General features: G+C 37.7%; 1 protein-coding gene across 1 annotated transcript; it reads left to right on the top strand.

Moving 5' to 3' along the window:
• The first annotated feature begins 1908 nt into the window (after window positions 1-1908).
• LOC148416261 (cholinesterase-like) lies at window positions 1909-13068 on the top strand. The gene is made up of 10 exons (XM_088427615.1): window positions 1909-1932; window positions 3311-3610; window positions 4858-5083; window positions 5387-5516; window positions 5620-5771; window positions 5998-6184; window positions 10171-10481; window positions 12024-12233; window positions 12521-12678; window positions 12924-13068. The coding sequence occupies exons 2-10, from the start codon at window positions 3319-3321 to the stop codon at window positions 13028-13030; spliced, it is 1773 nt and encodes a 590-aa protein (XP_088283741.1). The 5' UTR covers window positions 1909-1932; window positions 3311-3318; the 3' UTR covers window positions 13031-13068.
• Window positions 13069-14327: the final 1259 nt, after the last annotated feature.

Below are 14327 nucleotides of genomic sequence, written 5' to 3'. Positions count from 1 at the left end.
ATCTCCATCTACAACTTCTTATATAAAGTTACCTCATTATATCGGTGTTATGAAAACACTTAACCAGCTGTCTCACATTCATCACGACCATTTCTCAATTCACCAGCTTGCAAGCAACATCTAGCAACCTCGCCCTCCCTTCGTGTTCTTATTCTAGCTCTTATACCAATTAGGGAAGCTCCTGTCACAGAAGGACAAGTGCTCTATTACCTGTGGAGATGACCCACTCACGGGTTAATTTAGATTGTGTGTGTGTGTGTATGTGCACCTGCATGTGCACGTGTGTGTGAAGCTAAATAACAAAGCATGCTTTCCCATTCATGGCTTTCTGGGTCACATTGTCATTGCCCACATGAGCACTGAAACCCCCTGCTGAATGAGGGAATCCCTAGTGGAGGGGCTCTTCTTGGAAAGCCCACTCTCAGGAAATTAATGAAAGGGGGACCCACATTTCTCTTTATGGGCTATCCCCATTGATCCAGAGGTGATCAATATTCAAGAAAAGAAAAAAACTCAAATTTTCTTGAACTGTGCAAGGGGCCACGTGAGGTGTTCACTTTCTGTAACCCCATCATTAATTTATGTATTGCTAATGTTTAACGGGCTAACCAACTGTTGCGCTTCAAGTACCCAGTGGAGCTCCCTCCCTTCTCATTGGTTGTTGAAATCACGTGACACAGATGGCAGACAGGCACAGAGACAGAAAACTATATCAAGGCTTAAATATTCCAGATGTAAATTGTTTGTTGAATTTTAGAACACTCAGTAAAATCATCATCAAGTAAACATTAAGGGAATTTAGCAAGGTGTTCCACTCAATAACACTGAAAAAAGTGTACATTGAGTAAATGAGATAAAACAAAACATTTAGAATGCAGACAGAAGTAATGAATTCATTAGGTAAAAAAGCATTTTAGATCTGTTGTTATTAACCTCTGTATTACAGTTCCTAATATTATATGTGTACATTCACACTAATAATAAAACGAGCAAATAAAAATGTACCTTTTCTACAAAATGGACAGATGAATACATGCAATATGTCATCATGCAACATGCATCATCCAACACTCAATGAACTCCTTAATTATTTTTAGTCTAATATTTTCATTTTCTTTGTCCCTTTTATGTCACTAAATGTGTTTGCAGTAAAAGAAATAGCCTCTTAGCAAGATTGTGTTGAAATTGCCTTCAATTTTACACCAAGGGCATGCAGTAGCGATGTGAAACACTTCCAACCACTTCTGTTTGCCCTGAAATGCAAATTACAAAAAGAAAAAAATAAAGACATTTAAAAAAGTAACTACAAACAAAAACGCAAAAATCCATCAGAAAAGATAAATGAATTTTTGATAATTCTTTGTGGTTCGTAATGTGTTTTTGCTGTGTTGTTTTAGATTCCCCATTTTGTATTTGTTTAGTCATTTGTTCCTGTGATTTGCACTTCAGGACAACACCTTCAAAGAAGCACAGTATTAACAAAGTATTTTATGGCCAGCTGGGAGTGATGAAAAAGCATTTATTGTAGCTCTCTACTTTGAAAACAATAATCTGCTATAAAGCATTTGCGGATAGACAATATACATCTTTTTTTTTTTTTTTTCTTGACTAAAATAGCACCACCAATAATTTTTTTCAGTTTTTTTTTTTTTTTTTTTTAACCAATCCTGTTAAGTATGGATCTGGAGAATGGGCCCAGATACAGTGTGCACTCCCTTCTTTAAAGAGTACAACTGTTCAGTTAATTCTCAATCAGAGTAGTAGTTTTAAAACTACTACCGATACAATATAACAGTGGAAGGAAGTTACTGTATGATTCTGGGTGGGGAGAAGTCCAGAGACTCAGGACAGGGACGAAATGATTCCACGCCTTCCTCATGTCAAAACAAGTTGCGTGTTTATCCACCCCAGATTCAAACTGCAACTGACAAGGTAAGACATCATAGCATAAATTGCTGATTGCTGGCTACTCAATAAATCAGACGCGCAGGTTTTATTCAATGACCTGCGTCATTGCGCTATGCACCTTTTGCAAAGACTCGTGCGTGCGTCGAAAGTCCGTTAAATCGGTGTAAAAGGGGATTATCACAACGCAGTGCAAAAAGCAATGTGAGATGCTCCAACATTGCACGCACGCGCACACAATCCCTGGTTAACTCCTGTGCTTGTTGGCGCACTACTGCGTGTTCAATTTGCTCAATTTACAGTAGAATAAGGCAAATTGCCTTACGTTTTGGAATACTTGGCTTAACTGCATATTAATTGTGTATGACTGTTTTACATTAAGTTCAGTCATTCACCTCAGGATGTTTATTTTCTCTCTAGACAAATGCCTGTCACACAAATAGCAAATGCGTAGAATCACACGGTGAAAACGAATGATTTATTTATGTATTTATTAACCATTTTACACACACCTAGCAAACTATACACATTGCATGTTTCCCCTGGGTTTGTAAATGCTTTTAAAAGTATTTATGAATATTATTTTTTCCTTTGACCACTCATATTGTTCAGTGGCAACAGTTTTATCCATACATGTAGGTTAAATTTATTGAGCCCCCCCAAAAAATGAAAAATTGTACGGTCTGTTTTTGTAGTCTGACATGATGATAACACTTTAAGACATAGCCATTAACTGGTCTACTATCTTGAGGTGAAACATAAGTCAAATAATTTTCTGTTTGCTGACAATAATTGTAATTATAATGGTTTTATATGGTCCGAATTGATTGATATGGTCCAATGATTATTTTTGTATACAAAGTCTCGCACATCCAGCTGCAATCACTTAGACATGTCAAAATTGTTTTTAAATTTTATGTTTGAATCATCTGCTGAGCATTGCAGCACCCTAGGGATTTTTTCAATTGGTGCTTATATGATATCATGAAAAAATGTCCATAATTTTTTAACGTAATGTTGCAAGGGTTAATATAGTGTTAGTTCAAATAATAGTGGAACCTGTAAATCCTCAACAAATCGGTTTGGATCAAAACCCATTTTGTTGAAAATGAAATATTGAATGACAATACAACATTAATAAAATTTGATCACAGATTAATTATTAATCAGTTTACATTAAGTCAGCACAACTGCAAAAAGTGAACTAGTCTTTATAAATTCACAGAGGCAACTTTTAAAAGACAACATCCAGGTGTAACCAAACACAAGCCAAAATCACATTTAACATGTTTCATGTCAATCCTTAGACACTAGCTGAATGAACCAATGTCATGCTTACTTGACAGAAACTTTGATGTTGAATATGGGACCTGACCATATGCATGCACGCTTCTGTTTCTGCCAGGATTTTCAATGGCGACCCTATCGTCACATAAGAACTTTGCTCTTCTCATGCTGCTTTCCATCCTCTCACTCTCCTCGCAAGATGACCTTGTAGTCAATACTCGCGATGGGAAAGTCCGAGGGAAAAAGCTTTCTGTGCTCGGTGGTGACGTCCGGACCTTCCTTGGAATTCCTTTCGCAAAACCACCTCTTGGTAAACTGAGATTCAGAGCTCCAGAGCCGGCAGAAAGATGGGATGGGGTGTTAGATGCCACAAGTTATGCAAATTCTTGCTACCAGGTTCCAGACACATTCTACCCAGGTAGGACACAAGTTTTGCACACAGGCAAGCTTCTCATTTCCAGTGTTCTATCATGTTGATTTAATTCGTTTGTTGATCTATGGCACAGTATGGAAGAACATTTGGCAATGAAGGACATGCCAGGTGGCAACTGAGGAAGCACTGTTTGCCAAAAATGTGTTTTTTGGCTTCATTGTTATTTTGACTAACTGCTGTCTTCTCATATTTCAAAACATCGTAACCGTGTTTGGAAGAAATTCAAGCAATGACTGCAAACCCAAGCATGGAATTTCAAGAAAATACAAATAAAAAAGGAATGAACAGACTTCCTCTTCTTAATTATAGCTAAGTCTGCATGATTGCCCCTTGAGACAATATTATATTGCCTTGGATAGTGGAACCTTATTTTCCAAGTTTACATATAAAAGTAGCAAATTATATCTGTTGGGCATTTTATTTTTCTTTATCATTCTTGTGTGCATTTTTTTTTTTTTTTTGAATAAAACCAAGTTCATCTCCATGCAATGTAAAGGCTACAAGGCACACATTTAACTTTTGGGGGTTTGATTGGGTGTGTGAATGGTTGTTCGTCCCGGCGTGACCTGCAACTGGCAGGCAACCAGTTCAGGGTGCCCCCCTCCTAGTGCCAAAAGTGAGCTGGGATAGGCACCAGTAGGCCTGCGACCTTAATGAGGATAAACGGCTTATAGGAAATGGCTGGACGGATGGATTATAGAACAAGGTATAACTTTGTGGATTAATGCTGTATGATGAGTATATCAATATTGGAATATATCAACCAAAAACCTAACATTATTCACAGCTTTTAATTAATAAATTAATAAATCAATTGATTATTGGTTTTATTAATGTATTTAATCGATCTACTGTACATATGGAGTTTGACAAGCCACCCCCCCTTTTGTAGGTGGAACCAGGCTCGGGCCACATTGCTATTTATAGACATAACCACCTGTCAGTGGGTTGTGTGGAAACCAGATAGTGCAAGGCGTACAGTATGTACACCGCAAAGGCCAACCAAAATTCTCCAAATATAGATTTGAAAACAAGATTAGCTACTCCATTGGCAGAACCTACGCCTGCCAGCTTTTTATAATACAATGAAGTTCTTGAACTCATGACTAACAATGAAGTTGACCTCCACAGATCCGAGCGAAAAAAGGCAATCCCTGTAGCAGTGTTTGAGTCATTCTCATTTTTCACTGGATGGATTTGAGGTTTCAGTTTTTTTTTGTTTTTTTTAACAGGTTTCAGGGGTGCAGAGATGTGGAACCCAAACACCAAGATGAGTGAGGACTGTCTATATCTGAATGTCTGGACCCCTTTTAACCAAGCTAGTCACACTCCACTGGCTCCTGTCCTTGTCTGGATTTATGGAGGCGGGTTTATTTCAGGAACATCCTCTCTGGATATTTATGATGGCCGGTACCTGAGTAAAGCTGAAGATGTTGTTGTGGTATCAATGAATTACAGGTGAGTACTTGAAGTGTAAACCTGATTGGCGCTTGGGATTTTTCTGTATAATGGTTTATACGGAAGACTTTGTTAGTGAATGACTGCTTCATAGTATGCCTTTATCTTAGTATTGCGTTAGACATAATAGATCTGAGAATGTAATTAATTAATTGTGGCATTTAAGACGAATTGTTGAAAAATACTTTTGTAAATGACTTTGAAAAAATTCACATCCTAATTGAAATTTTGAGGGGGGAAAAAATGCCCTCTGATTATTTTCCAAGAATTGTATATTGAAGACCTTTCATTGTTTCATTGAAGACTTGGTGCACTTGGTTTTTTGGCTTTGCCTCACAACAACATTCAAGGCAATGCAGGTCTCCTGGACCAGCGCTTAGCCCTCCAATGGGTAGCCGATAATATTGTCGCTTTTGGGGGTGATCCTTCACAGGTTAGACTTTTTACAACATTAGATTATGACAGTAATGCATTTGCATAGCAGCACGAACAAATCCAAGACAAACATTTTCCTTTGGATTGGCTCTTATGCACAGGTCACAATTTTTGGGGAGAGTGCTGGGTCTGCATCTGTCGGTTTCCACCTCCTCTCCCCCGGAAGTCAGGACCTTTTTCAAAGGGCTGTCATGCAGAGTGCTTCCCCGAATGCCCCATGGGCCTCCGTCAGCAAGGAAGTTGCATATGAAAGGTAATGAAAAATTGTTCCTCCGTCTAACTGGTTGCTTACTTTGTGTGTGTGTGTTTTTAACTGTAAACCCACCAACTATTTGCAAAATTGTTTGGATTTTGTATACGGCACATTTTTAAATAAAGTTACCATGCCTGTAACTACTACTTAGTTTTCAGAGCATTCTGAGTATTTCAAACTTGCTTCGATAAATGTTTAATACCTCCATTGTTTCTTTACCAACCAGGTCCATGATGCTGGCAACATTAATCGGCTGCCCCACATCTTCTCCGGCTCAACTGGACATCTGTTTACAAACGACTGATCCTGGGGTGATAACCTCAAAGCAATTTGATGTTCTCACACAGGCAACTATTATGCCTTTCCCCTTTGCACCTGTTGTGGATGGGAACTTTCTACCTGATGAAATTGAAGTAGGTCTGACTCCATCATGTTATGTCATTATGGTTATGCCAAATATACATTTTTACAGTCAAGTTTGACACTTAGTAGTCTAAGTTTGTCCACTTTTTTTTTGTCCACCGTCACAAAATGTAAGATGTGCGCTTTAAGGATCAGGCAGTCCACTCTTTGTTACCAAAATGTTGGTGGCACTGGGGGAGCTGTCTCTCTGTGCACATAGTCACCCAGAAATACATAATGCTACTAAATTCTCTACTAAATTCCCCAAATATGAAAAACTAGACACGCGCCTGCATGAAATTGAACATGCATTGGTATTATGTCGGCTCGTCTACCAAATTAGAGGCCTTAGATATTTCGCATTAGTGGTCAATTTTAAGTTCATATCATGATTTGAGTCCACTGATGCTATCTGTTAATGAGGAAAAAAAATGGAGGATCCATTTTTTGAAACTAGCATACAGTACGTGTTCCACCAGGGAAAAGATATTTCATGCTTTGAAGTTCTTGAAGCTACAAAAACACTCATTAAGGATCAATAGTCATATGAGGAAAAATAACTTTCTTCATAAATGATCTGTAGAAAATGGACAAACCACAGACAACTTTTTTTTTAATCAAAAAAACATCCTCACCGTCCTCCATCTTCAAAGTTACAGTTGACCAAATTTGACCCTCATGCAGGTTTGTACGGTCCCCGACACAAGTCTTGTCATTTATCCATTTTAAAAAAACAGCTGCCTATAATCTGACTGTTATTCAAACTACTTTTTGGGTAAAAATATTTCGATATTCGAAGACAAATTTGCTCCACTGATCAAAGATTGATCATTTAATGAACAAAGGAATGTCAAATTTGGGGAAGACAAAGCAATGTTTTGTCACCTATAGAACGTAATGTGAAAATTGAACAAATGCTGGTAATTTACATTAAATACAAAAATACAGTGGGCCCCCGGTTTACGAACTCCCTCTTTGACGAACTTTTCATCTTACGAACGTGGACCGCTGCGTTTTTTGTCCCCCTTTTACGCACAAACCTTTCGTCTTACGAACAATTCAACATGCCGGTCAATGTGTCCAAACTGTTTTTTTCACTTTGCTGCATCAACAAAATCAACTGTTCTTGCATATCACGGTAACGCCGATAAGCTATTGCTCTTACAATGTCACAGTCCCGGTCTCAGTCACGGAGGTGCGGATATGCTATTGGCCGGCATCACGTCAATCACAGAAATGCCGATATGCTATTGGCCGAACGCCTTCATCTAGCTTGATGGCACAGCTGGTCGTGTGTTGTGAAGACTTTGCAAACTTTATCTTTTAGACATGGCTGCTAAAATTGCTAGTGGCGGTAAAGGAAGAAGTAAGAGGATGATGACAATAGAAATGAAGCAGGAGATAATAAAAAAAATACGAAGGAGGTGTACGCATAGTTAACCTTGCTCGTGAGTATGGCCGTAACCGCTCGGCAATCTTCAAAGGGCAAGACTTTTCTTTCCGGGGGACGGACCTCGGTCAACAACAAAATGGAGAGGCTTCTTCTATTATGGATTAAAGAGAAGGAAATCGCCCGTGATATGTTCTAGTTTGAGAAAAGTTCTCGTTTAAGAAAATAAATAAATAAATTGTGCTGGTTGGTCTCTGCTCCCCTCCGCCTCCACCCAGCTCAAGTCACGTCGCCCCAAAGGTAAATGTCATTTTTCCTTTGTATGTTTATGTTATTTAATTTAACTGTAGAGTAGATTATGTTGCTAATTTTTGATATGTGAATAAAGTCGTGATGTTTTTACCTAAGGTTTTTGCACGCACACACTAATACTAATAACATAGGTTTGGATTGCCCGTCATATGAGCAATTCGAGTTACGAGCATAGCCATTGAACGGATTAAGTTCGTAACACAGGGGCCCACTGTACTGTATTTTCTGGACTATACGCCGCACCGGTATATATATGGATATATATTTTATATATATTTTATATATATATATATATATATATACAGTGGGCCCCCGGGTTACAAACTTAATCCGTTCAGCGGCTACGCTCGTATCTCGAATTGCTCGTATAGCGGGCAATCCAAACCCATGTTAATTCGTGAATGCGTGCAACGCGCGCAGAAGCCTTAGGTAAAATCATCACGCTGTATACATATATTAATATTAAGTGACATAGTCTACTGTACAGTTGCATTAAATAATAAATACAAAGGAAAAATGACTTTTACCTTTGGAAAGACGTGACTTGTGCTGAGATAAGCAGAGATGAGCAGAGATGAATGCTCAAAGTCAATACGGTAAATCAGAAATGCTATTGGTCTTACAGTGTCAAAGTAACTTTTTCAGTCAGGGTTTTCTCTACTTCCTTCCATCCCAACCAGCTGTGCCATCAAGCTAGATAAAGGCGTTCGGCCAATAGCATATCGGCACTTCTGTGATTGACGTGTGACGCCGGCCAATAGCATCTCCGTGAGTGAGACCGGGTGACCTTAATCGACCAATAGCATATTAGCGTCTCCTTGACTGACTGATAATTATTCGCACTTTTTTTTTTAAACGGTTGTAATGTATTAACATCTTATTGATTAAAACACATTTAAACCTGTGACGATATTTTTGTCCTGCAATCGGCACACTTAATTTCATGTCAGCTGTTTTTCCCGACGTGAATTGAGCTGGGTGGAGGCGGAGGGGAGGTTGAGTGTGTTGTATTTACTAGGCACCACACTTAAAGCTTGTTCGAGCGTCAGTTCACCGTTGGTTACAACTCACAGAATTGCAAGAATGGCGCTGTCCCAAAGCATGTCGGGAGGTCGCCGACTAACATGACATGCAGTTTTGTCAAGCAACGAGTCAAGATTTACGAATGTCGAGATTAACCTCTTGAGTTAATACGGCAACGCACATAGGCTATTGGTCTTACAGTAACTCTTTCAGTCATGGTGCAAATCACGGAGATACTAAAACATCATCCTCTTATTTCTTCCTTTACCGCTGCTAGTAATTTTAGAAGCTATGTCTAACAGATAAAGTTTGCAAAGTCTTCAAAACATTCCGTTTTTCACTCATTTTGTCTACTTCCTTCCATCCTGTCCCATCAAGCTAGATAAAGGCGTTCGGCCAATAGCATATCGGCATTTCTGTGATTGACGTGTGACGCCGGCCAATAGCATCTCCGTGAGTGAGACCGGGTGACCTTAATCGACCAATAGCATATTGGCGTCTCCTTGACTGACTGATAATTATTCACACTTTTTTTTTAAACGGTTGGAATGTATTGACAATTAATTAAAAAAAAACACACATTTAAACCAATGACAATTCTTTGTCTTGCAATCGGCACATTTAATTTCATGTCAGCTGTTTTTCCCTTTAGCTGTACAAACACTACACTTAAATGGTAATATATATTTAGACACCGTGAGTGAGACAGTCAGTGTGAGGTTGTAAGACCAATAGCGTTCACGTTACCGCCATAAGTATCTGTTAATGATTGTAGATGACGCAACTGCTGAATATGTTGACGCAGTTAGGCGAGAACATTTCTACATACTCAATGGCTGGTTTGTCGGGATGCTCGTAAGACGAGAGGTTTGCTCGTAAGCGGAGGACAAAATTCTCCCTGATCCACGCTCGTAAGGCGAATTGTTCGCAAATCAGGGTGCTCGTAAGCCGGGGGCTGACTGTATATATATATATGGATATATATTTTATATATATTTTATATATATATATTTTATATATATATATATATTGTCATTGTCTGCCAATAGCAACATCCTCTCTTTAACAGGCTGAATATGCCTGCTTGTTTATAAACAGAGACACCAATTTTAGGTCTCGTCATTATAATGGTATAAAGAGATCCTAATGATGCAGTCAAGTATCATGTCACTTAAGGATGTCATGTCTTTCATTTTTAACTCTTCTTGGACAGTGATTAATTTAGCAGAAGTCAAAATTTAACAAAAAACTCATAATACCTTTTCACGACAGGTGTTGCTGCAAAGGAAATCACTTCCAAAGAAAGACGTGCTATTTGGATTGAACAAAAATGAAGGAACCTACTTTTTATTGTATGGGATGCCAGGATTTAACCTCACTGGTGAGAGTCTTATCAGGAGGAAGGAGTTCATGGAAGGAGTGGAGCTGGCTATGGCAGAATATAGCCATTTTGCAAAAGAAGGAGTGATTTTCCACTACTCTGATTGGACAGATAAACATAATAGGACGAAAAACCGTGACTCCCTGGGGAGCCTGGTTGGAGACCGATTTTTTGTTTGTCCATTGTTGGAGTTTGCTCACAGGTAAATTCAAGAGTGTCACCTATTACACTTTGTGTGAGTGGATATATGATGCATGTTTTTCTCACAGTCAAGAAATTCTGGATTTGTTTTTTGTTTTTTTTTTTGCGCTGGCTTTGCCACATATTAAAAAAAAAGAGTACATGCTAGGTTTAATGCTAGCTCGAAATTTCCCAAGAGTGTGAATATGAATAGTTGCTTATATGTATTTGTTGTCTGTGATTGACTGGTCACCGATCCTCAGGGCACCACACCTCTCTCAAGTCAATTTAAAAACGCTTCAGCTCCCCCATTTATCCCCATCTATCAATATTTCAGAGGTGCGAGCTGATATACGAAGATATATGCTCCAAAGTTACACAGAGGAGATTTCCAAGTAGATTGCCCTGTCACGGATAAGCGGCATAAAAAAAAAAAAAAGATAGACTTCTGTTATATATAATGTTTTGGCCATTTAAAAAAAAGACAGTTAAAAACAACAACAAAAAAACAAAGAAAAAAGATCCCTTTAATCATCCCACACAATAAGTAAAGGTGCACGCTAACCTATAACCCTAAAGTCTCTTTCTGAACCATTTACAAAGCTTCAAACTCTCCCTAGAACCCAACACAAAATATCTCCACCCAGAACTATGTATGATAAGTTCTATAAAGAAGTGCTCTACATTCTAAGGTTTACATCTAGCACTCATACAAGTTGGTTCAACTGAAAATCATATTAGGTTTTAAGGGCTTAATCAAAAACAGGAGTGCCCAAGTTTGGAGAAATTCTATCCAGGCAATTTTTGATGCAACCGTGCTCCAAGACACCAAATTCATATGATCAAGCTCGCTATCATGCCACTGCAAACTTTGCCAATGTGCCGATAATTTGAATTAGATGTGTGGAAAATGGGCATGATACGGCATTGAAAACACCCAGGATATCCTAAACAAAAGTATTTCAATTGTCACTAAAATCTTGTTGTTAAACTACATAAACAACAACATGCACACATTGATTTTGTAACTTGTGTCTACAAGAATTAAACAAGTTTCAAGATTGTCTGTCTTTTGCCAAACAAGGTTCTGAGCTAATTATACTTAGTGACATAATATACTAAATTTCACATATCTTGATTCTTTTAGGTTTTAGTCCAGCTTTGTGTGATACACGAAGGATCACATGTGAAGAGTAATCACCACTGATGTGTTGCACCTGTTTGTATTGAAATGGAGGGGGGGGGGTGCTCAGCTTGCTTAAGTGCTCAATAATACATATATCATTTTAGCTATTGTATGGCATGAATTAATTATGTAGTAAAGTGCAATAATCTGATGCAGGGATTACAGATACATCTGCAGTCAGGCATCATCCTTGTTTTTAAGAAAATAAATAAATAAATCAATAAAGCAAATAATGTGTGGTAGAACTTATTTCTGAGAGTGGGAAGGCAAGCCGTACTATTTGTTGTACTGCAACCATTTTTGTATTTTTTATTTTAATTTCATTTATGTTTTTTTTTTTTCTACAAGTAAAGTTATTATGTGTTAATTCTCCCACAGGTACTCACAACGGGGTGCTAAAACATTCCTATATTCTTTTGACCACCAGTCTTCCAAAAATCCTTGGCCGGCATGGATGGGTATATTACATGGTTACGAGATAGAGTTTGTGTTCGGAATGCCATTGAATGTAACATGGGGATACACACAGACTGAAGTCAACATGACTAAGAAATTTTTGAAACACTGGGCCAACTTTGCAAAGACTGGGTATGTATAATCAAACACATAGTAGACTGTCATTACGATGTCACATATTTAATCCGACCCTTAACATAGATTCTGCTTCATTCAAATATTTGTGAATCGTTGATTTGCTGTAATAACAACAAGAAATATATAGAATACGAGAAAAGCGAGAAAAGTTATTACCTAATGAATTGTAACCCTAATCCAGCAATGATTCACATTGCAAATTGTTAGGATGAACTTTATTAGTTTCTTTAATTTATCTTTTATTTCTGGGCAATAATCTTTTTATATTATTTTCTATTCAGAAATCCTGCTGTTGATGGGGCTTCATGGCCCTTGTTCACTCCTGAACACCAAGAGTATGTGACGTTAAACTCTAACCTTCCAGAGCGAAGAAGGATGATGAGGGCCAAAGAGTGTTACTTGTGGAATATAGTGATACCATCAATACAGATGATTTCAGGTGAGGCATTTTTCACTCTTCATTAGTGCACGAGAGCTTAGTGGAGGAAGCTCAGAAAATACTTGCCTGAGAGACATTTTAAATTCACCGAAGGACAATTTATCAATCAAAACACATATTTTACATCAAGTCTTTGTGCTTACAGACTTTTATACAGTATATCCAATACTTATGATTATCATACTTTATCATAATCACTTATTTTTTTCATCATGCACCTAAAATGTATGTGTCTTTTTCCACAGATGATCTACATTCTTGTATGACTTCAAATGGAATAATGCTCCACTGCAATTGTATCTTCTTTGTAATTTCATTGTTTATCATGCTGCTAATCTGTAAAAGGGTTTAGGAGGCACATTTGTCTATAATAAATCCCCTTAAAATACATTTGTGCACATTTGTTGACTGTATTTATAATTGAAGTTGGCAACAAACACTTTAAACAGAGGTGCTAGAATTTCCTTTTATGGAGAATATGGCCTTAACCAGGATTGAGCATTATAATTTAATAGATGATGAAAAAAATGCTATTGATGATACTCATATACTGTGTATATATATATATATATATATATATATATATATATATATATATATATATATATATATATATATATATATAAATATCATGATTTTATTGGTCCGACCCACTTGGTAATAGATTTTCCTCCATAAGGCCCCCAACCTAAAATGAGTTTGACACCCCTGGTTATGCAGAAAAAAAACCAAGTGCGTCTAAGTCTCTGAAAAAAAAGAAAAAGATGCCAAATAAGGATGACGATCCTTATTTTATCACAATTACACTTCACATGGCAAAAACAAATCCTATTCCCTGGGGTCATATGCTCCCCCCCCCGGCATTGCCTAACGCCTTTTGAGAATCACTGGGTTAGTACATTTGCCTCACGGATCTGTGGACCCCGATTCTCTTCCAGCTCAGGCCTTCCTGTGTTTGACACTGAGAACGATTGGAGTGCCCATACTATAGCTCTGTGATCTTCTCGTCTGGTGTTAATCATCTGCCCATGTTGCTCTACCTCCAACTCCTTACAAAAATCCTTTGCATGGGCTCCAGCAAATCAGTTTCTGCTACCACCATCGATTGCAAAGGCAATGACAGTAGCTGCTTAAATTGGCAATCAAGCCAGCTGTGTTTATACCCACAACAATGCAAAACAAACATTTTTAAATGTGGCTTGATACCCATGTTTGTCTGAAAATACAAAGAATCAAGCCCTTCCCCATACACTTAGACTGCACCTCACACTAGACTTGCTGTGGGAATGAAAATAGAATGATGAATGTTTTATAATGCGGATCAATGTAATACAGTGATCCCCCCTACTTCGCTGTTAGTGGGGGGTGTCAACTCCCCGCGAAGTCTGAAATCCGCAATGTAGGGTATCAGTCCCTAGATTTCTATGTACACCCCAATATAGCCACAGTAACCATAAACAATCCTTTTTTTTTACATTTTTTGCATATTTTATTTCTTTTCTCCTATTATTTAACATTACATTATCCTTATTAACATTATTAACATTATTGTATATTCATTAAATAACTATTATGACTTAGTTATTAACTAATATTACTTATTTATTTAATGAATACTGTATAATGTACCTGTAAATACGTATCTTAAC

Source organism: Hippichthys cyanospilos, chromosome 11 (assembly GCF_059441005.1).
Source record: "Hippichthys cyanospilos isolate Australia breed blue-spotted pipefish chromosome 11, RoL_Hcya_1.0, whole genome shotgun sequence".
Lineage (NCBI taxonomy): Eukaryota > Metazoa > Chordata > Actinopteri > Syngnathiformes > Syngnathidae > Hippichthys > Hippichthys cyanospilos.
The sequence above is the reverse complement of the archived record's forward strand: the minus strand, read 5'-3'. Positions and strand labels throughout refer to the sequence as shown.